The sequence below is a fragment of the Rhincodon typus genome, chromosome 12 (assembly GCF_021869965.1).
Source record: "Rhincodon typus isolate 14 chromosome 12, sRhiTyp1.1, whole genome shotgun sequence".
NCBI classification, from domain to species: domain Eukaryota; kingdom Metazoa; phylum Chordata; class Chondrichthyes; order Orectolobiformes; family Rhincodontidae; genus Rhincodon; species Rhincodon typus.
In genome coordinates this window covers 37,753,750-37,777,893 of record NC_063343.1, presented here as the reverse complement: position 1 = coordinate 37,777,893, position 24,144 = coordinate 37,753,750, and the positions used below count along the sequence as shown (strand labels likewise).

The 24,144-nt window shown below is 40.9% G+C and overlaps 1 protein-coding gene across 2 annotated transcripts in view; it reads right to left on the bottom strand.

Moving 5' to 3' along the window:
- Positions 1-6,105: 6,105 nt before the first annotated feature.
- LOC109916643 (A disintegrin and metalloproteinase with thrombospondin motifs 2-like) overlaps positions 6,106-24,144 on the bottom strand; it is a 223,251-nt gene continuing 205,212 nt past the window's right edge. The window contains exons 18-22 of one of the 2 annotated variants that reach the window (XM_048603996.1): positions 20,754-20,886; positions 13,653-13,860; positions 11,864-11,993; positions 11,212-11,316; positions 6,106-8,755 (exon numbers count right to left, since the gene is read on the bottom strand). In XM_048603996.1, the coding sequence (XP_048459953.1) occupies positions 8,301-8,755; positions 11,212-11,316; positions 11,864-11,993; positions 13,653-13,860; positions 20,754-20,886 (1,031 nt within the window). In that variant the 3' untranslated portion in view covers positions 6,106-8,300. Of the gene's footprint in view, positions 8,756-11,211; positions 11,317-11,863; positions 11,994-13,652; positions 13,861-20,753; positions 20,887-24,144 lie in introns of those variants that run through there. The other variant, XR_007263412.1, reaches the window with a different exon arrangement.

Sequence of the window (24,144 nt, the reverse complement as noted above, 5' to 3'; positions counted from 1 at the left end):
CTCTTGCCTGGCCTCGCAGTGACCATAACCAGTGGCACTGCTGAGGCTCCTGTATGATTGACCTCAACATTTGGGGTAAAGTAAAGGGTGGTGGTAGTAAGGAAACAGTAGATGTTCCTGAAATTCTAGGATATGCTTGATTTCCCATCGTAATGCAAGGGACCGACCTCTGAAATCCTCTGAAATGCAGCACAAACAACCAGTTTCACTGCTGTGGCATTCATTTGCAGCTACCATTGATTTCCCGGTGAAGTAACGGCCAAAGATCAAGGAAAATCATTACAGAGTTTCAGAAATACATTTTCTGTTGTGGTTTAGACACTAGTACTCGAAGGTGACAAAGCTTCACTAAGTTCGTCCTCTTGATTCTGGTATCTACAGTTGATTCTTCTCCTTCTCTTCCTGCCTCCCTGAATCCTATTTGAATCTGGGCCATTTCCCAGGATTGAATATAAGGTGAGATCCCAGAAACATTCCCACTGCCAGGAGGAAGCTGTTCAGTACCAGGGTATAAAATCTCGGCAGTGCGGCAGTAAGGATAGTTCCGTAGTAAAGTGTTTGATGCCAGACTAGAGAGAGAGAAAGCTGACACCATCTTCATTGTCCCCCTCAAGGAACATGAGTCCTTCAGCACTATTTCTTGATGCCACAATCCATATGGCGATCCTGGGAAGTGGTGTTAAATGGGCTGGATGGGAGGGAGATCTTACATATTTCCATTTCCATGGAAGGAGCATTCCTGATCGAGCGATGGGCTGTAAATTTTATCCCGAGATGGGAAGCGGATGAAGCGTAGTCAAGTACCTGCATTTTCTCTTGTTTGCTTGCAAACCAGTACAGTTTCAGGCAAGCGTATGGAAAAAAAAAGTCAGATTTTTGATATTAAGAAATAGCCTGGTTTTGGAATGAAACTTTGTTAAGAGGAATCTGGTGAGTTTGGAGTAATAAGTTATATTTTAGAAAGGCTGTTGTCTGACTACATTGTTTTTACTGTACCATGAAAAGCAATTGCAACAAAAAAGACTAACAGTTTTAATATTCTAAAGTATTGGGGGAATTTTGATGAGACATAAATCACTGCCACATATTCAGCCCCTCCACCACTGATAAACAGGAACAGAAGTGTGTACCACCTACAAGACATATCGCAGTAACTGACCAAAGCTCTTTCGATGGTCTATACCCATGACTTCTACCACCTCGAAGGACAAGGGCAATGGATGTGTGGAAACACAGCCACTTACAAGCCACAGACCATCTGAATTGGAATTATATCACTGCTCCTTCACTGTCATGGATCAAAAGCTTGGAACCCCATCTCCACAACAGCAGTAACAGTCTCTCTGCAGCTTGAATGCAGAGTTTCAAGGTGGACTTAGTAAAGCCTTTGACAAGGTTTTGCATGGTAGACTAATTTGTAAAGTTAGATCACACGGGATTCAGGGACAGCTCGCTAATTGGATACAAAATTGGCTTGCCAGTAGAAAATAGAGGGTTGTTTTTTTCAGACTGGAGGCCTATGAATAGTGGTGTTCCACAGGGGTTGGTACTGGGTCCACTTTTGTTTGCATTTATATAAATGATTTGTATGAGAATATAGAAGGCATGGTTAGTGAGTTTGCGGATAACACCAAAAATATTAGTATAGTGGACAGTGAAGCAGGTTATCTAAGATTGCAAAGAGATCTTTCCAATGGGTCAATGGGTTGAAGAGTGGCACATGGAGTTTAATTTGGATAAATGCGAGGTATTGCATTTTGGTAAAACAAACAAGGGCAGGACTTATACAATTAATGGGAGGGTCCTGGGTAGTGTTGTAGACCTAGGGGTTCAGGTACATAATTCTTTGAAGTTTGCACCACATATAGACAGGGTGGTTAAGAAGGCATTCAGCACGCCACCTTCATTGCTCAGATCTTTACGTATGGGAGTTGGGAAGTCATGTTGAGGTTGTACAGGACGTTGGTGAGGCCTCTTCTGGAGTACTGTGTCCAGTTCTGGTCGCCCTATGTTAGGAATGATATTATTCAATTGGAGAGGGTTCAGAAAAGATTTACCAGGATGTTGCCAGGAATAGAAGGTTTGATTACAAAAATAGGCTAGATAGGCTGGGACTATTTTCACTGGAGCCTAGGAGGTTGACATGTGACCTTACAGAAGTTTATAAGATCATGTGGGGCATAGATAAAGTGAATAGCATGGGTCTTTTCCATCAGGTGGGGAAGTTCAAAACTAGGGGGCATACTTTTAAGGTGAGAGGCAAGATTTAAAAATGACATGGGGGCAACCTTTTTTTACACAGAGAGTGGTTAGTGTGTGGAATGAACTGCCAGAGGAAGTGGTGGATACAGGTACAGTTACAACATTTAAAAGACATTTGGATAGGTACATGAATAGGTAAAGTTTGGAGGGATGTGTGCCAAATGGAGGCAGGTAGGACTAGTTTAGTTTGGGAACATGGTCAGCAAGCACTAGTTGGACAGAAGTTTCTGTGTCCATGCTGTATGACTCTATGACTCTATGAGGCAGCTTCACACCACAATCTCAAAAACAGTTAAGAATGGGCAACAAATCATTGTTTCATTAGCAATGCCCACATAAATGATAAGAAGTAAATTAAAAACGTGAACCAAAAATAGGTGTTAAGAGAGCTGACAAAACATTAGTCAAAGAGATTCAATTTAAGAAGAGAGGAAGTCCATAGATTCTAGGAGACAGCACAGGACAACTCTACTGAAGCAGACTGATATTGGAGTGCCCCATCTGGTGAGTTTAAATCTATGCAGAAGGAGGCATTGGTATAGCCAGGCTGGCAACTCATCAGGTGGTGCTAAGTTGTGAAACAGGCTATCTCCCTCTGTCTTACCACAATGATAGGAATGGAGCTCCCTCCTCTTCAGTCTATTCCATCCCCATACGTAAGGTCTCAGGACTGCTCTGCAGAAATTGCTGTCGACAGAGGACCACATTCTTTAAAATTTTCAATCCTCCTGCAGGATCAGTCATGAATGAGCAGCCTCAGAATGCCAATGTAATACTGGCATTCCCTTTGAGGAAGAAGGTGTATTCAAGGCACCACCATTAAATGAGACAAGCAAATGCTTCACCAATACAGGAGTACATACCATGTCTAGAGCCTCATGTGAGATGGCACAGGGTAAATGACACCTTACATCTGCAAGGCGGGCCAAGGCAGATGTGTGCAGTGCTCCTTAGAGGATGGAGGATAGACACAGGTATGTTCAACTTGGTGCTGATGCAAAATCTTAGGCTTAACCCAGAAATCATGTCTTCCTGAAGCAATAGTGGGAGATGTGTGCTCAATGTCAGAGTTCCCCAAACTGTAAGGAGCCATTGGCAGAGGATGGAGGAGTCCATCTATAAAATGTGTTTCGCTATGTCCCAGGCACGTATGCACATGTGTATATGTGAGAGTGTAGCTAACGTCATGGAGAGCTGTAAGAGTGGCTAGAGTTCAGTGTGTTGAGATACACAGCTGTATGCCACATTCTATAACATTGCCTGGTCAATGACACTGTTTGCACAAAGCTGCATGGAGAGCCTGCAAATTTTACATGAGCTGGTGACTCCCTCAGACATGCATGGACATCACTCAAGGGTTTGGGTGGATAGGAATGAAGTTGAAGGGGCCACCCCTCATGGGGCATTGTCACCATGAGTTGTCCCCTTAGTTTCTTTGACTGAGGCGGCATCTGCACAACATACTTGATGCTACGTTGCATCAACATGGATGGGGCAGCCTATGGAGATACTGGCACCACAAAAGCAAGGACAGCAACCACAAACATCACAGCTAGGCTCAGATTCACACACGAACAGTTTACTGCTACTTCAGTCACCACCTCAGGAGGAGCGATCTTGAAGTGGAAGCCAGCAGAAGATGTCATGTTGATAAGTTTAACTTTGTGTCACACTTGGGTGGCTTGTGCTAGCTCTGATTATTGGTTGTGACTAGATGCAGTTATATGGATTTTGAATGTACTCAAACTCCCATGATTCTGACACTTTAATGGAATTAAAGCACCAGAATGATGTGGATAGTTAGGATCACTGTGTGACTGGGTGTAACTTGACTTTCAGGCACTGTGAGAGAAAAGAGAATGTCTCATCATCTGCACAAAGGAAACTCTGGCTCCTTGTAGGAAAGATGAGGTTCTGATCCATATGCAGTCACAGATGACGTGTCCTCATGAGGAGTGTTCCAGTATTACTGCAGCTTGGGACGTCCTGCCATCCCAGTCAAGGAGTTCACTCATTGGAAGGCGATGCAGGAATGTCATGTTCTATCACTTAGTCCTCCAACTCCAAAGTGTGTCAATGACTGCATCTACATCACCAAGGTAACATTGCTGTGGAGGGCCATGCTATGAAGAGTGCACACCATCTCGCAAATAACCCTTATGGTGTCTTCACAACTGATCCAAGCACTTGAACTGCAATTTCAGGAGTTTGATGGCTTGCTCTCTCATAGTCTCTGTGCTGAGATAACAGTGATTGTAGTGCCTCTGTTATGGGTTTTACTTTGGTGTTAACATCCATTTCTTCAATAGTCCTCATCCTTTAGCAATGATCCATACATTCCTGACAGCCTCAGGATGAAGACGTCATGAAAGCAGAAGGAAACATGTATGTACACCTCCACAAAATGTATGTGGTGGTCACACACCAGCTGGACATTGAAAGAGCAAAAGCTCTTACAATTGAGTTGCGTCATTCGGGTATGACGGCCACATGGGTGCAGTCGCTAAGCCCCACACCTGGGAAAATGCTGCCATGGAGATAAAGCCCACAGCCCTCTGAGCTTGTGTGGTCCCTTCAGTCTGGAACTCTTTATATTCAATGCCATCTCATTCAGGCACCCGTCACTTAGCTGATGCCATAGTCAGTGGCCACTTGTGAGTTGCCACAAGGATCTACCTCCACTCTTTTAAACAACAGAGGACGAAGAAGTTCAAGACCACATACACTTGATAATTACTTGCAATACATGTCCACATAAGTGGTCAGGCCTAAACTCCAACTCCATGAGGGTACATCAACCAATGACCTTGCTGGGCACAGCTTGTGATGGCATTGCTGCTCCAATATGTTCAGCGGATTCCAAAGGTGGCATACTTTATGGGGAGTGTATACTCTTCCTTCCCCTCGTGCATTAAATCAATGTCCCTAAGTTCAAGCTCTGTGTTACTGAGACCATGACCAGAGATGGGCACCCTGCCATCAATTGCATTGCCTGGGTATACCTCCTCCCTACTCCCTCTGGGTACATTCCCTCAGTAAAATTCTCAGTGACCTCTGTTCATGGATTTTCCACTGTGTCTCAATGAACAAGGTGCTCTGTTCTTCATTTTCTTTCTAGTCAGCATCAGGAAATGCTCCAGTCTCTATGACTGACTCATCGCTGCGATGTTCCTTCCTCTTCAGACGTCCTAGTGACCCTGAGTATTTCTTGTGCTTCCTTTTTAAAATCTTTGTCTGAACATCTCGAAGCTCTGCAACTGCCCTCTCTGCATGACAGATTAATTGTCTGCCGTTTTTGGACTGGTTTCCATTTCCTGGCCCTCCACCAGAATGTCTGAGAGGCAGAATTGCAGATGGAAACTATCACACTGCTTTCCAATCCAATTTCGTCAACATGCCTGCCTCCTGCCACTAACTGTTACAAAGATTCAGCCCATCAATCACAGGAGACTACACTTTATTCCCTCATTGAATTAAAACTCGTTGGTCAGTTATTGTCATTTTCTGATTACCTTCCCTGATCTCTCAGTTCAAAATAACTGAGTGATATGACTTGTACTAAACCTCCTGTTGCAAACTACTACATTTGTTTTGAATGAAACATTTCTCATACTGACCTGGACAAATTTTCAAAGATCACATATTGCTCATTGTGTGTTCTTCAGTCCCAACAAACTCAGATACTTAAGAAGCAACCTACATTGAAATACTAAATAAATGGCAGTAACATTGCCATCATTGTAAAACTGAAAAGGAACATTCAAAAATAGTTACAGCTCTGAGACAAATGAGCAAAATGCCACAAATGTTCCAAGTTTAATAAATATTAAAAATAAAGTTTCTAACTCTTATATACAAATAATGTACAAAAGACACTCTTCAGTGGAGCTGCTGTAGAAATTGCAAGTGTAATTGGGGCAGGTGATGTTAGTCATACATACAGGAATCAGCCCAGTTGAGCTACTACTTAATGAAGAAAAATACATATGCCATGAAGCAAGATTAAAGCATTGGAACACAACTTATAAACCAACTTTACATTTTAAAGTAGAATGTCTGCATTCAATATGTAATAAAATAAATGTCATAAAATAAAGTGAAGCACACATTTTGTCACACATGTTCTTAATTGGGAATGACAAACCCAGTCTAGGCTTAAGAAAAATATTACAAAATATGCAATTTGCAAAGTAGTCAGAATGAGAATTTTGTGGAATAGGAAACATCACATGATTGGACTAATGGATTTCAGGGGCTGAATACTTTTAGTGTTAGATGACATCTGTAATTTGGGACTGAAATGTTCTATTTTTCAGACAGCAGAAAACCATTAAGTCCATACCTGTTCATCATGCTACAAATGCACATAACAATCAGTATCCGACGAAAAGTAAAATAGGTTTACATTTCAAGGGGGACTTATGTCCTGATCTGGAATCCCACCTGAATCACTGGACCAAACCTTTTGAGAAATCTGGGCATCATCACCTAATCATAAAAATCTCTGATTGTATGATTGTCCAACAAGATTTCTGGGAAGTTTGTGAAAATAGCTTAGCTTTATCCTTTCAGAATTTGACAGACCGATGTTCACCATTTCTATTTTTGTTAATACATGCACTTTTGTGAGAAAGGTAGTTTAATGTAGAATCAAGGAATCACAATTCCTGTAGAACGACACATAACATCATTTTCTCAGATATAAGTGTTGAATACAGGAATAAGGCTTGTGCGGTTGCATAATTTGCTGTTTCCTTATTTCTATCATTATTATTTTGTTTTTTTTTTTAAGAGGAGGGATAAACAGAATTCAGATGACCAGGACAGATATCCCATGACAAATTATGAAAGGTATAGCAAACTAGATGACCTAAACAGATGACCTAAACAGGTGAGAAAGTATTCTGTAGTACAGCCATGAGAACCTTTCACCATAATATATAAAAGGTACAAAAAGAAAACTGTGATAAGTCTAGCACAGTAAGCACTGAAGATTAATTTTCTTTCAAAAGTTTAGAGTAACTTAGGTGGTTACCTCTATGAAGCCAAACGCAATGGCAGAACATATAAATCTGCCAAATGAAGATGTTTCTGGGCATTTCAAATTTGAAGTTTAGCATTATATAGAAACATATTAATTTGCAAATCACAATGGGTGTGTCCTCCAGCCACCATATTTCACTCCAGATGTTTTAGGTTGCTACAGGAATTCCTTTACTTTCTTAAAGATTGTAGGAATAGCCTTTGATAACAAGAATAACAGGTTTGTGTAAGTGTTATTCTGTAAAAACAAATAGTGCAAATTAATTATTCTGTGGTTCTATCCTTGTGTAAACGTATAAGATATTTTTGCAGATTTTACTTGATCTGCAATTTCTTCAAATTGAGGACTATCTCCAGGAAATTCAGCACCATATATTCCCAAATTTTAAAAATTCTAAGAACGCAGCATCAAAAGCAAAACCTGCATAACATGCTGGCAATGTCTGTCTGTGTACAACATCGCAAGTAACCTTTATTTTCAACATAATCTCTCAGTCAGGACCGGAACTAGAACCTGAGGAGACTATGTCCCTGTTAGGTACAATAAGGCCCTAAGAGGAATGAATCATATGTGCCACTAATACAGTACGTAGGTGTTTTGGGAATGTTCAGCACCATTCTTCCAGGAAATTTACTGCAATGTACAAAGAAATTATTTTGGTGCAAATGCTACATTAAGTGCAATATAGTGCAGCAATGAGCTGCAAAGAGGAAGTCAGAGGAAATCCTCGGCTGGTAAAATCAAACCACTCACTACGAAGGTGTATGTGTGTGTCTATGTGCATCTGAGAGAAGCCTGGCAAAGCTGAGAGACATAAGCTCCATGCTGACTTTTTATAAGGTAGATTACTAAAGTTAGAAGTGTTTGCGTTATAACTGTGTTAACACTGCTAAAATAAATTGTGCCATTCATTTCTAGTCCAGTTTCTGTCATATAGTGAGTGAAGCACTTTATAACATTCTTCTTTTGTTTTCTGTTGACAGATGATTCAAGCTCATATCTCTGGGTGAGGTAAACTGTTGTTCTTTACAGATGAAACTGTTTTTTCTGAGGAATTGTTCAGCAGCTCTTTTCTCCTCTGATCAAGCAGGAACTGGAGTCTGTGGTTGCTCACCATATTTGGCCGTGTTGGAATTATCAATTTATGTTGTGGTTTTTTACTATTACCATTTTCTCTCTTGTGTGCCTGTCCAACTGCATTTTTCTGAACACTCTCTTTTGTTCCATTTACTTTGTGAGAGGTAACAACCCTTGGCTTCTTTGTGGTCTCAGGTAGTAAGGTTGGTTTAACCTGCTTTTGGGATTCAGAGTCATTGGTCTTGTTTGCAAGCTGTTGAGATAGTGAATTGCAGTACTTGCAACAGAGCTTGTTGTAGCCAGGAATAGAGCAATATCGGGCAAGTACTTCCATACGGCAGAAGATTGACTTGTCCCCATGACAAATTGCTTCTGCGAAGATATTAAGGTGAAAAGAAAATTAGAACTGTAAAGGATATATTGTCATCAGTTAACAGGTTTAAGTTTTGTTTTGTAGGTGATTTGGACAACAAATGCTCACTGATATAGTTTGTTCTTGATATTTTATAAGAGTTAGATATTTTAATAGCCAGATTAGTCCAATTAATTAAGAAAGTAAACAAAAATGTTCTAGTTAGCCACATTATAACTGTTTAAATGCATCTTCAAGTTCTGCAGTCATATATCTGACCTGTAGGTCTTGCTTGCACTTTTTCAAACAAACTGGTTTAAAATTTATAAACTGCAAGATACATTTGTTTTGAAATTAATTCACTGGATTCACTTGAGGCTTGATCTTCTCTTAAGAAGAACTGAAACTGACTGCATCCTTTGGTTACTGATTGTTGAGCTGCTTCAGTTAGACAATGGCATAATATTTCCTTTTAAGATGGATGCTTTTCTTCTGGTTCTTTATACCCAGATTTCCTAGTTTGTACAAAGTGAAAACTACAGGCTTTATTCACAAATATTTTGTTTCCTCAGAGGCCAAACAAAATACAACAACCTCCATTTGCTTAGAAAAATGCCTTTTTAATCCAGAATATGTGTTAGAATCTTTTCTGTAATGCCTAGTACTGAGCTCAGATGATAAATGCTATTGGGGACTTATAATGAATAAGTTCAATTGAATTTCCATATTCAGTGTTGGAACAGTTACTAAGTTACCAAGCACAAGGGTAAGGTTGTTCAACATCGGATGCAAAAAAAGAAAAAAGGGTAAAAATACTGGAATTTTCCAGTGACAGCCTAATATTTCTCTTTTGTTAAAAAGAATGGAAAAATAGACAATGTTTTATTTCTTGACATAAGTTTTCATTTATTTGCAGAAACTGATGACAAACTGGAGGAACACAAGTCCCCAGATCTCCATTGGTAAGAAAATGCATCTGAATGTACAAGATCACAGTTAACTTGGTAAACTCTGTCACCAATCTTACAAAAAAATCTAGAAGTGAATGATGAAAACTGAAATGGTACATCCTCACAGTTTTATTAAATGTTTACTAAATATCAATAAATTATCCCTGAAAAAACAAAGTGCATACAGATAGTGCACATTACTGAGTATCATATTGCACTGTCTGGAGCCATTAAACATGGTTAATTTAACCTTTCTGACTTTAACAAAATTAACAGTTGAGTGCATTTGTACAAACACCAATTATGTAACATATAACACTTTCAGTGCAATAGTTGTAGCTCATCAGTTCTCCTTGTTTATAAGATTTAGCACACATCCTAAAAATTCCACTGAAATACTTACAATAAAAGCTGAATATGTGATCACATAACAATGACATGGTCAAAGTGTTTTCGCTTTTTCCTCTTAAACTAATATTTTCATTGTTTAAAGGCCCATATGTTTTGTACTTATATGTTGACATTCATTTTCCAAACTATAATACTTAAAATGTTACACTTTTAAATTTAATCTTGCAGAATATTTTCTATATCCCTAGCGTTGGTACTTGTTTACATCTGCAGCCAGTCATGGCAGTGATTATTGTTATAGTGTATTGGTAAAGAAGGGCTCAGTATATATGAAGTTTCCTGTTTTGTTTCCTGTTGCTTGTAGTTACAAAAACTATTACATTCATCCTTAAATAAGGCATTTTTCTAAACAAAATAAAATTTACGAGGTACTGTATTGTAACTTAGCTCTCTCAAACAGACACCACTTGTGACAATAGCCAATTAACACACACACACACACACACACATGCAAGCAGACGCTCCCTCCCACAAAATAACTTAATCATCAAACATGCAACAGATGAAAATGGAACCATGTACCTGCTACCTATAAGTACAGTGTCAGCCCCTAATCCTCACTCCATACAATGAAATGCAACAGCACAATGTCAAGCAGCAGAAATTTATCTCAGAAAGCAACAAATGAGACAGGTAAAGGAAGTTACTTCAGACTACTATTCATAGCATAAACTATCCTAGGAAATTTTAACAAAGTATAGGAGATTTACAGAGAAGGAAGTATTAGCAGAATAAGATGTTATTGCGATGTGATCACATTCACAATAAATTTCTCAGTTTCTGTCAAACTGGGGCTATGTTTCATTCGAGCCTGTTATCAAGCAAATCAAACAGTAAGCAAGATGCAGACAGCTCCCATTCAGAGGCCTGCATCATACAGTGGAATTCCTCCAGTGAAGTATGAAGTCACCCCTTTGGACCTCCATCATTAGTACTGCACAAGCTCTAGAGAAGATACAGGCTGTGCACCAGGGCCCAGTAGAAGTATTAGAACCATAATGCAGTTGCGAATCAGAGAAATGCACTATGAAGAGAAAAGGAAACAAGGAAGGGTAAAATCCAAGTGAGAAACTGCATGCATTTAAAGCCAGGATCAGAGTTATAATATGATTTACTTTTCGAAACTTTCTGAATAGGATATGCTGGATCTGGACGTGACAGCCATTGGATTAAAGATTTTCCTTTGGAGGAAGTGAGTGATGTTTGCTGAGAAGAGTTTTCTGGAAAAAATGGAACGTATCACATCAGAATCAATCAATCAATCTTCTGAACAGAACTAGAAATAAACCAAATACTGTGATTGCTCTTCTATTTAAGTAGTTGTTAATTGCAATATTATAACTTACTTCTACTTAAATCAAAACCATTTGTTTTTTTCAACTTACATTGCATCTAGAGGGGTATTCATGAAAAGACTCTGCAATGGATATATTTTCAACAATTTTTAATAATATTGTTCTTATCACATTCTAAATCTTCACAAACTTCTGCAAATATTTAAACTTTGTGCATTTGGTAGGATAAGATAGAGGCTAAATTCCCTGATCACCTGTTCCCAAACAGAAGGAAGCATGGATCCAAAATAGAGCCAGAACACTGTAGCCTCAATTCTCTGATTGATGCTCTCCCTGTGAGCATGACCCTGACTGAAACTGTGAAGTTTGCCCTCATTACTAGTGCAAAATAATTCTATATTGTTTTGAAGGTTATTGTTAAATATTGAAAGCTCACTGTAACTTGAATCCAGGATGTTATTGAGTGACTTACTGGGGCATGCAGGCATTCTACATATCCGGATGGCGTCTGGCTTTTCCTCTTCACAATGACCAATCATATTGTCCCTTGTTCGGCACACGACCTGTCTCTCCTGCGTTCCATTTCTGCAGGTTACAGAACACTAGCAAAGCAACAAATTATACTTGTGAGGAAGAAAGCAGTAATACAGTAAAATGTATTTATGACTACTGTCATATGAGGAGATTAGTGCAAAAATGTGAACAGATGCACACTGAAATGTGGGACAGTCAGAAAGAGAATATGAAGTTTGGTCAGTATGACAATGTTGTGGCTTTAAGAGGTAACGTTGTCCTTTTCTGAAAGGAGAGATTGAATGAGAGGTGCTGAGCTGTCTCTAAGAAGGTAAACAGCTTGTGAGGCCTTGGAACAATGGAAACAGTCTGCCTGATGCAGCCAGCTCTCACAGACCAGGCTTTCCAGTTTTTCTCAGATTTTAGGTTTAGCTTTAAACAGTTGCTGTTATGGGCTTGAAGAAATAGAAGCTATCTTTTCCCTCTCTCGGTTACAGCTAGAAGCTGGGGTTTCTCTCTGCTGCTTTTCTCTGCTCCATTTCTTCAGAAATGAAGAAGGGTCTAGGCCCAAAACGTCAGCCTTCCTGCTCCTCTGATGCTGCTTGGCCTGCTGTGTTCATCCAGATCTACACCTTGTTATCTCTATTTTTCTGAAGCTGCCTTTTTACCGAGGGGTGTGTTTACAGGATGTTATTACATTGGAACAGTTGATTAGTAATAATTACTGTATCTATTATTCAGTTAAGTTTTCCACTAGAGTTGTTATTCTAAATTCCTCTTTCTTTGGTTGTATTTTAACTGTAGCATTTAAATAAATTGTGTTTTGCTTAACGTCGAGTAGTTTGACCTGTCGCATTGCATCTGGAATATGACACTGTATATTTGCCTTTAAAATAAGAAAACGTTAGGGTCTAGGCTACCTTCTGAAAATATTTTGAGATGTCTGGTCTGCTCCATAACATCAGGCATTTCTAATAAAGACTGATGTTTATGAAGATGGGGCATTGACAGAAGCAGAATGGGGATGAGCTCAGTTATCAGCTTGGAATTTTGTAATGTTTCTGGAACAGATAGTTCATTAAAATAGTTGGAACATCTTGATTGTTGACAGATTTTTCGAAGAAATATGTATGCACTCTGTTGAAAACAGCATGAAACCTATACCAATAATATACCTTTAAGGCTATAGCTGGCCTAATATCCAATTCAGTTGGGTGTACTCAGCACTAAATTACTGATCCAAAAATGTAGGATTGCTGCCCATTCACTTCTTAATTAAAAACAATAAAGTTGAAATCAAATAACTCCAGGAAGCAACCAGCGGTTCTGATGAATAGTCACCGGACTCAACACGTTAACTCTGTTTTCTCTCCACAGATGCTACCCAACCTATTGAGTTTTTCCTACAATTTCTGGTTTTGTTAGCAACTACAAGGTAAGTTTGGTCAATGGTGTCTGGTATTTGTTTATTGAATTGTTGAACTTTTATTTTAGGGGACGGACCTATCCCCTGCTCAGGACAGGCAATAAATGCTGGCCCAGCTAGCGATGCCTAGATCCCAAGAGAGAATGTCAAAAATTACTGTCTGTAGATCTATGTCCATTTCAGTGTCGAAACATAATCAAAGCAAGTTGAAAATGGTGGTTAAACATTAGTAACATGAATGACATATCTCTCAAACATATGGGCAGTCAGCTCTTAAAACTGTTACTTTAAATGCCACGAAATACAACAATTCTCGATTTACCTGTGACCAAGGTCCTACCCTCCACTGTGCAGGGCAGAGTTCTCGATTACAAGGTTTTCTGGTCTCCGGCCGATCCTCATTGCAGTATTTGCTGTGTGCTGACCGATTGGTGCCATCGTGGAGTGGCTGAATGCACCGGACACTCCGGATCTGATATCCCGATTTGCCACAAGTTCTGGTGCATGGTTCCCATTCCCCAGTAATCCATCTGCAAAGTACACAGTGAATTGCCAAAATGCACAAGGCTTTAGAGTACTTGTGTGGTGTGTTGCAATTTGGAACTCTAAACTGTTATGGTGTTCAAATTCTGCTCAGTACTATTTTTATGACTTTAGGGAAGTTGGAATTTTAAGCAAATGCATCAAACGATGAGCTAAAACAACATTCATGGAATGTCATGGAGTCATATGGCGAGGAACCAGACCCTTCAGTCCAACCAGACCATGCCGAACATAATCCCAAACTAAACTAACCCCGCCTGCCTGTGCTTGGCCCATTTCCCTCCAAACATTTCTTATTCATGTACTTATCCAAATGCCTTTTAAACTTTGTAACTGTTCCTGCATCCACCACTTCCTCTGGAAGTCCATTCTACACACAAACCACTCTCTGTGTAAAAGAGTTGCCCCTCATGTTCTTTTTAAATCTTTCTCCGCTCACCTTGAAAATATGGCCCCTACTCTTGAAAACCCATCCCCCCCACCAACCATAGGGAAAAGACATCTGCCATTCACCTTCTCATTATTTTATAAACTTCTATAAGGTCACTCCTCAACTTACTATGCTCCACTGAAAAGAGTCCCAGCCTATCCAGCCTCTCCCCATAACTCAAACCCTCCATTCCCAGCAACATCATGATAAATCTTTTCTGAACCCTCTCCAGCTTGGTAAGAAACTTCCTAAAAGAGGGTGATCAGAAATGGACACAGTACTCCAGAAGAGGCCTCACTAATGTCCTGTCCCCGAACTTTACTCACACAAAATCACAGCTTTCAAAATGGTAAAACAACACTAAATTTAACTAATGCAAACAAACCGTAATATTTTACCAGATACAAGTTTGCTTTAGAGTGAGAACTATTCATGGGGTGGTCATGAAAAATGCTTTTTTTTCTCATTTCCAGTAGCATTACATAATTCTTGTTTTCCTGAATCTGCAAGTGGTCACCTACATTCAAGGAATAAAATCAATCTACTTATTTTGAATAAAGAAAATAATCTTTCATACCTACACAGTGTATATCATGAACACAGCACAGCATTACACAACTAATGAGCCAAAGAACTACTTTTGAAGTGTAAACCTGTGGTAATATAGGAAAAACAGCAGCCAACAGCAAAATCCCACAAATATCAACGAGATACTGACCAGATAATCTGCATGATAGGCAGAAACGAACAGATTGTGGAGCAATATTATTCTTAAAGCCTGCCTCATTTGCAGGATCAGGAATACAACAAATGGAGCACTAGCTTCATCAAAAGGATTTTTGATAGATATATCCATCAAGTGCTCAGGCTGAACAGCTACTTTAATGACTCAACCTTGCCTCAACGATAGCACTTGGATCAGAAATTTGTGAGCAGAAAGTCCATTCCAGAAGCAAGCAAATAATCCAGGTTGACACTTCAGTGCAGCAAAGGCTGTACTTTGGAAGCTCCTTTCCTTTGTATTACACATTCATTTGAGACACTATCCCACTCTAGTGGATGTAAAAGATCCCATGGCACTATTGGAAGAAAATGAGTGGACGTTTCTTATCAATGTTGGAAGCACAAGTCCCTCAGAACAGATCAGCTCCAGAGCTGATTGAGAGTAGGTAACGCTGAATGGACTTTGTGTTAGAGCTGGGTTCTGACCATGAGTGATGTCGTGGCGGGAATTAAAGCCATTAAGTTGTGTGATAACACTTTTGGATGAAATAAAAGAAAAGCTGCCTTCTTTAATATGGCCATCAACTGGATGCAGCAGTGGGTCATAATTCCCGACTGCCTACCTCGCTTCCACAGCTACGCTCATACATGGATGATCTTGGAGAGGAGCACACAGTATCCACCACAACCCTGGAAGCTTTTAGTCAAAAGTGGGCACTGTGGGCCTGGAGTGCTTTATCTCCTCCTCTGAAACTACTTTGATTTGGATTCGTCCCTTGTTCTGCCCACTTTTTTGTTTTTTGTTGTTGCGATACTGGCCTTGATGGGTTGTGCTTGTTAATTCTGACTTGATCAATGAGTTAATTTGATAATCTGTTTGTGAGTCTTTCAAAAAACAAGAGCTGGGTCCTTTAATGTAGCCATCAACAGATCCAGGCAGCGGGCCATGGAAGGGATCGTAATTCCTGACTGTGTGTCTCTCTTCCGCAACTATATTTATGCCTGTGTGTCCTTGGAGAGGAAGCATGCAGTGTCTACCAACACTCTCAAAGCTTTGAGACAGAGATGGACACTCGGATTAGGGGTGGAGTGCATTATTTCCCTCTACTGCACTATTTGGATTTAGTTCCCTCCCTTGTTTCTCCAACCATTTTCATTTTTGTTATTGTTGTGCTGCCCCTTGGTGAGCAGTGCATTTAATTGGGTGACAGCAAGGACTGCAGACGTTGGAAGTCCGAGTTGATAAAACGTGGAGTTGGAGCAGCACATCAGGTCAGAAGCATCCAAAGAGCAGTCAGGACCCTTCATCGGGACTGAATTTAATTGGGTGCTTGGTTAATTTGGTTGTGGCTTTCAAAAATAAACAAAAAGAAAACTGGATTCTTAAGGATGTTGTGGTGCTATGGCAGTGTCCCTCCACTGGTTCAAGTTTCACCTGCTGTGGAAATGTATTATAACATGTTGGAACAGCTTGATTAAAACAACAACAGCTAGGTTCCAAAGTGATTGATTTATTTGATCGTTGGTTATTACATTAAGGAAAAAGCTTGGTTCTTCTCCAGTGGGGACTTGGCTTCTGGATAGGGAAAGGGCCCAGAAGGGAAAGACGGAAACTGGTGTTTGAGTTAAAATACTTGAAAATCTCTGAAAGTCTTTTGGATCGTCTGTTAAACAATTCTGACCTCCATCACTAAAACAAATTACCTGGCCTTTTGCTCAGTGCTGTTTATGAGACCATGTACTCACAAATTTGTTTGTGTTTCCCTGCATGGAAACAATAGCAACAGTTCAAAGAGTGATTAGTTGGCTGTGAAAAGTAGCGGATTCTCCTGAAGCCAATCAAAACAGAGAGTTCCTTTCCGTGCTGTTTGTCAGTGTGACTAAGAACAAACTGATACGATTGGTGGGGCAGAGTATTCCTAATCTTCCTGCTATAGGATCAGAGCAAGAATTTCACCAATCCCATTATAACCTGGCTTAAATTTCCCGGATCATGCGGCATTACATATTGACCGAATGCTTTTGCGGGGTAATTTCTAAAGAAGCAGGAGTTCATCAGTGGCTTCTTGGAAAGTTAAGGCACTGGACAGCAACATAGCTACTGAATCCAAGCAAACAAACACTAAATACTTCTCAAGACCCTGTAAATCAGTCCAGTTCACTGAAGAGACGAGGGAATTGTCCTATGAATAGGGATTAATTATACGGATAACAAAGTGTGGAGCTGAAGAAAAGTCCCGACCCGAAACGTCAACTTTCCTGCTCCTCTGATGCTGCCTGGCCTGCTGTGTTCCTCCAGCTCCACACTGTGTTAACGCTGACTCCAGGATCAGCAGTTCTTGCTATCTCATTAATTATACAGAGTCTACATTCCCTAGAACTTCAAAGAATGAAACACAATTAATGAAATGTAACATTTTTAAAGGACTTGTCATTGTAGAGGCTGGAACGATGTTTCTCCTCATTGGGATCTAGAACTAGAGGTTATAGATACAGAATATAGAATTGGCCATTTAGAGCTGAGGTGGGGACAAATATCTTCAAAAGGCTATGAACCTTTTCGAATTATCTAGCCTGGAGAACACCCTAATCAAAGATCGACCGATTTTTGAATACTGAAGAGAACGAATGGACATGGAGATAAAGCAGGAAGGTAGGGCTGAAATAGGGAGGGGACTCTTGTTGGGGTTGTAGGGGTCTCAGCTGCTAGCCCCAGAGCCAATGAGAGAGCAGCACTGTTTCTGGCAAGGCAAGGCTGCCAAATCACATGCCAGTCAGGTGGTGATGAGGCCAATGGTGGGCCTCTGCCTGCAAATTAAGAACCTGGGGTGGATGGCTGGCCCAACAAAAACTGCTGGTCCTGAACTCAGCAATGTCACTGAGGAGGTTGTGGCTGCTATCGTATCACAGTAGACCAAGGAATAAGGTGAGTGGTTTGTTGGTGGGGAGGCAACATGTAGCAAGCGAGGATTCTAAGGTTGGAGGTTACATGGGAGGGGAATTGGGAAATAGGGAATAGCAAAGGCTTCAAAAGTTCGCAGCAAACACCCTAATACCCTACATCTAGTCCATTGATTGGCTTTGATACAGGCTAAGGGGATCCTCCCCCTAGGACTCGCCCACCCACATGGTGCCTGTAGAGGTACCACTCGCAGCTAAGTCAATCTCCACAAAGGTGGGTCGAGACACTTGTGGTGGATGTTTAAGGGCTTTAATTGGCATTGGCAGGAAGCTTGACCATGGCATTTTCTCCAGGATCTCATCCAGGCAGTGGTTAGAGGGCAACAGGCTTTCTGGTGTTTCACCACTCGGTCTAATTAAACAATCTTTCTACCTCCAAGCTTTTCACCATCACAAACAGAAGAGTCCGCCCATAAAATCAACCATGACAGAGGAGCAATGAGGTGCCAAATGGCCTACTCTTCTGATTTCTCATATCTTTGGGTTCCTGTGTAAGTTTTCAGCTGAAACACAGAGGACTAGAATAGTCAACAACCACAGCAGCTTGTACTTGTACAGTAACAACAATTTGTACTTATATAGTGACTTTGACACAGTTAAATGTCCCAAAACATTTCACAAGAGTGTAGCAAGCTTAGGCCAAGGCAGCTGAATAGACAGCCACCAATTGAGGAGTCATTAAAATTAGAAATGCTCAGCCGGGTGGAATTAGAGGAGCACAGATATTTCACAGTAGAGCTGAAGGAAATCATGGAAATAGGAAAGGGCATTTACTGATCTAGAGATTGGAAAAGCGCACACAGAAATTTGAAACCAAAGATGTAATTTAAAGTTTGGGGCACTACTTAACTTGGACACAATATTAGTTACCCAGCCTACAACAGCTGCCTCTCACTCTGAGGCTGTCCCCGAGTTCTAGACCCCCACCACTAGGGAAAATAACCTTTCTGCATCTATTCTGTCTATATCCTTAAGAACTTTGTACATTTCTAAGGTATTGCTTCTCATTCTTTTAACCTTGAAAAAAATACAGGTCCAGTCTCCTCATTCTCTCCTCATAGGACAGTCACACCATCCCAACAATCAGTCTGTGCTCTACAGTAAATATATCCCTGCTTAGGCAACAGGACCAGACTGCACACTATGCACCAGATGCTAATCAGTGCTTTAAGTTCTTGATGCAAGACTTCTTTGCTCCGGCACGCAAACTGTCTTGCAATAAAGGTTAACATACTGCTTCTGCATCCTAGCTTTTACTGATTTATGAACCAAGACGTCCATATCCCTTTGGACATCAACATTTCTCAACTTCTCACCATTCAAGAAATGCTGTCCCCTTCTGTTCCTCCTTCCAAAGTGGATAACCTTATTCTTATGCATTTTATGGACTGAATTTTCCCAGCCACTGATCAACGTGGCCATTAGCGTGAAACTTAGAAGAATCATGTGAGATCTGCAGTGAGGAGATTCCTGATATCGAGAGCAAAATATCCCATTTTCCAACCAAGTGTTGAACAGATAAATAAGGTTCTTCGAGTGAGTAAGGAGAGGCTTATGTGCACAGTTTATTACATAATCGCACCTCATTAATATACAGTTTTCCATTCTTCCAGCTACCGGAGAAAAACTAGACAGCAGTAATTTCTTGCCTGAATGTCAAAGCAGTAACTTGGGGACTGTAGCTCTCCACTTGTTTCTGCTGCTCTCCATCTTGGACAGCAGACACCAACACCACAGGGCACACTCGATGGGCAGCAACCGCATGCATTACTCCTCACCACCCCCACCGACCCAGCCAACTCCACATCTCTGGATTTTATTGCAAAAGCAGGGTGCCAATATCCCTCTGCCCCACTTGTCTGGCTCAATTGACAGGAACTGTGCAGCTCAGTCATGGACTGCCAATGCTTAACCGGCTACCCCAGCTGGACTTTAAAGATATGGCACTGGTACCAAGAATTCCAGGAGGTCCTAGCAGTGGCCAATGTTTCCATCTGTGGCAAGTGGGAGACTATGAGTGGGGTGCCACAGGGGCATAGCACATACATAATGAGGTGAGTTTGAGAAGATAGCACAGGAAAACTCCCTAGAGCTCAGAGAGAAAAACTCCATGAAATTTACCAAAATTGACACTTAGGTGACTCCTGGTAAATTCAGTCCTATATTCCAACTGCCAAGCTTTTGTCCAATCACTTAGCCTGTCTATATGCCCCAGAATGTAGTTACAACTTCTTACAGCTCACACTCCCAGCAACTTTTGTATCATAATTGGTCTCCACATCCAAATTATTGGTATAGGTTGAACATACTGGGCCCAAGCACTGAGCCTACACTATGCCATTGGTCACAGTCTAGAAACTTAAGAATAAACTATTTATTGCTATTCTCTGCTTTCAGTCTGCTAACCAATCCTCAATCAATGCTAGTACGTTATCCTGAATTACATGCACTTTAATATTGTTCATTAACCTCCTGTGGGGTACTTTATCAAAATCCAAAAACACCACACCTACTGGTTTCCCTTTATTCAGCCATGTCTTGGGAGTAGATAAACTGGCCAACACTTGTCCCACCTCTATTAAACCCTACAACGCATGGGTTAATGTGTGCCTGTTGGTCTTTAGAAATGTTAACGCTTCACCTAACCTAAGTTCAACCATTTTTGTATGGTTAATGTTCATTTTGCCCATGTTTTCAGGTGATGTTGCCCTGGAAAGCATGTAGTTAATAAACAGAACACAGGACTGGATTTTCTTCTTCACTTACATAGGCTGGGAGCACTCGTGTAAGTTGCACATTCGACGGATTGGCTTCGGTTTTTTACTTGCATCACAGAAGCTGCGATGAATCATCTTGGCATCAGCCTTCCTACGACAACCATATCTTGTAAACTGAGCACCTTAACAAAATCAATCATCCCTGTCAGAGTACGTCTTAAATACTTTATTTACATAGAACGTTCAAGGAATTTTCTAGCCGTTTGCATGAAATATTGCTCATCAAACAACTTAAATGACACTGCAAATATAACTTTTCATGTCTGTGAAGTTAGCTATTGCTATGATTGAATAATTATTGATCAAATATTAGAGTACTATTTTGTCTTAAAGTAGGAGGATGATGACGATAAGTGAATATTTCTATTATCATGGGGATTAAAGTTCACAGGCATTTCATAATCTTGTGGTCCACATAATAATGAAAAGCCAGGTTCATTTGAATTTCAGATCTGGATTTGAAGGGGCTATAGTTTATGTCCTTTGCTGCTAAGGTACTATGCAATTCAAATGGTATCAGTTCTTCCAGCACTTTGCAGCATAAAATAAACTGCTGTTTATAAGTTTATGCAACAGTTCCTTTCTATTGAAGATAGGTAAAAATTTGCAGCATTTTAAATTATTTATGCATTCAGTGGCCCCTATAAGGCTGCCTTACACCCTGCATTCTAAACTGCCACTGGTGGATGGTCCATATCTAAAGGTCAAAAAATCTCTAATAAACCAAGATTATTTAAACATTAGTTTTGATATTGCAGCAGAATCACATCTCCTTTCTGACTAATAGGTATTTGTTTCTTAATTAATTAAGGACAGTTGTCTGTTTGTGACACCACAGATATTGAATAATCATCCACCATTCATTGCTGAAACATCAATTAGACTCCATGGGGTGGAATTCTATGGGGGTCTGAATGATGTGGGTTATGGCGCAATTTATGGCAGAATCAGATGAAAAGTCCAGTGAGGCCTTGTGCTCTGCTCTAGTTGGAGCAGACAATGAGGCAATATGGTGGACGCTGAGAAACATCACCAGTCTTCCGAGGAGGAGGATAAGGACACTGGGGTCACTTGTCCAGGTGCACAGTGGCCTTTCAAAGATGGCATGGGCACGAGAGATGCTGGTCTTTCAGCAGAAATCCCTTGAGTGGCGTGTTGTTCTGTGTAAAGCGTGTTATCTGATGGGGTCAAAGTCAGACATGACGGATGCTGTTAGGGTGGGGTTGTTAGTTACCGTGGTGATTTTGGTACAATATGGCGAGGGAACTCATTAGGCCTCAAGGTGAAACACCTCTAATAAAAACTCAACACAACTTGGACTTAGCCAAAAAAAAAACATAAGGTTTAGCCTATAGTGTCTTGAGGCAGAATCTAGTGAAGCTCCTGGGGCAGACAGGCAGAAATACCTCATTATGTGGGAGGCAATATGTTAACTTCCAGACACTGGCATGAAAGTTGGGAATTAAGTTGGCAGTGGATTAAGGCAGATCATGGTTCTGAACAGCAAATGGCAGGAACCTATTTTAAATGTATTAACATATTATGTATATTTATTAAATACATGGTTTAGATAATAATTTATAATTATCTATTAAAAATAAATTAAACCCTTACAATGTCCATTACTAGTCTAGTATCATAACCATATATGAAAAAAACATTTTGCCTTGGTGTAAGTTTATTTCTTAATTCACTGATAGAAGATGTGCGTTGCTGGCTGCCAGCATTTTTTGCACATTCCTAGTTGTCCTTGAGAAGGTGGTGGTGAGATACCTTCTTGAGCCACTGCAGTCCATGTGCTGGAGCTAGACCTACAATGCCCTTAGGGAAGGAATTCCAGGATGTTGATGTGGTGCCAACCAAGCGGGCTGCTTTGTCCTGGATGGTGTCAAGCTTCTTGATTGTTGTTGAAGCTGCATTCATCCAGGCAAGTGCGGAGTATTCCATCATATGTCCTGACTTATGTCTTGCAGATGGTGAAGAAGCTTTGGGTAATCAGGAAGAGATTTACTTGTTGCAGTATTCCTAGCTTCTGACCTGTTCCTATAGCCACTATATTTATATGGTGAGTCCAGTTAAGTTTCTGGTCAATGGTAATCCTAGGATGTTGATAGTGGGGCATTCAGTGATAGTAATACCATTGAATGTCAAGGGACAGTGGTTAGATTCTCTCTTATTGAAGATGAGTCATTGCTTGGCTGAAGGCTGACATCTGAGATGCTGCGGACCACTACAGGAGGCCAAGATGGTTTTCTGACTGAAGATTGTTGAGAATGCTTCAGCCTTATCTTTTGCACTGATGTACTGGGCTCCTCCATCATTGAGGATGGAGATATTTGTGGAGCCTCCCACTGCAGCAATTTGTTTAATTGTCCATCACCATTCACCACTGGATATGGCAGGACTGCAGAGCTTAGATCTGATCCACTGGTCGTGGGATCGCTTAGCTCTGTCTATCACTTGCTGCTTATGCTGTCAAGCACACAAGTAGTCCTGTCTGGTAGCTTCACCAGGTTGATACCTCATCTTTAGGAATGCCTGGTGCTGCTCCTGGCAAGCCCTCCTACAGTCTCTGTTAAACCAGGGTTGATCCCCTGACTTGATGGTAATGGTTGAGTAGGGGATATGCCAGGCCATGAGGTTGCAGATTGTGTTGGAGTACAATTCTGCTGTTGTTGATGGCCCACAGCACCTCACAGATGGCCAAACTTGAGTTGCTAGATCTGTTTGAATTTTGTTCAGTTTAGCACAGTGATAGTGCCGCACAACAGGATGGAGATTAATCTCAAAGTGTAAATGGAAGTTAGTCTCTCCAAGGACTGTGCGGTGGTCTCTCTTTCTGATACTGTTATGAACAGATGCATCTGCAGCCAGCAGATTGGTAAGGATGAGATCAAGTACGTTCTTCCCTCTTGTCAGTATTCTCATTACCTGCCGCAGAACCAGTCTAGCAGCTATGTCCTTTAGGACAAGGCCAGCTTGATCAGTAGTGCTGCTTCCAAGCTGCATCCAGAGTACATTCTGTGTGCTTCCCACCCTCAGTGCTTCCTCCAAGTATTGGTCTACATACAGGAGTACTGATTCATCAGCCGAAGGTATGTGGTAACTTGCAGGTTTTTTTGTCTAGATTTAACCTGGTGCCATGAGACTTCATGGGTTTCGGAGTCGATGCTGTGGACTCCAGGGGGCAACTCCCTCCCGACTGTATACCACTGTGCTGCCACCTCTGCTGGGTCTGACCTGCTGCTGGGGCAGAACGTACCCAGAGATGATAACAAGGTGCAGGGCTGGATGAACACAGCAGGCCAAGCAGCATCATAGGAGCAGAGAGGTTGACGTTTCGGGTCTAGACCCTTCATCAGAAAAGGGGGAGGGGAAGG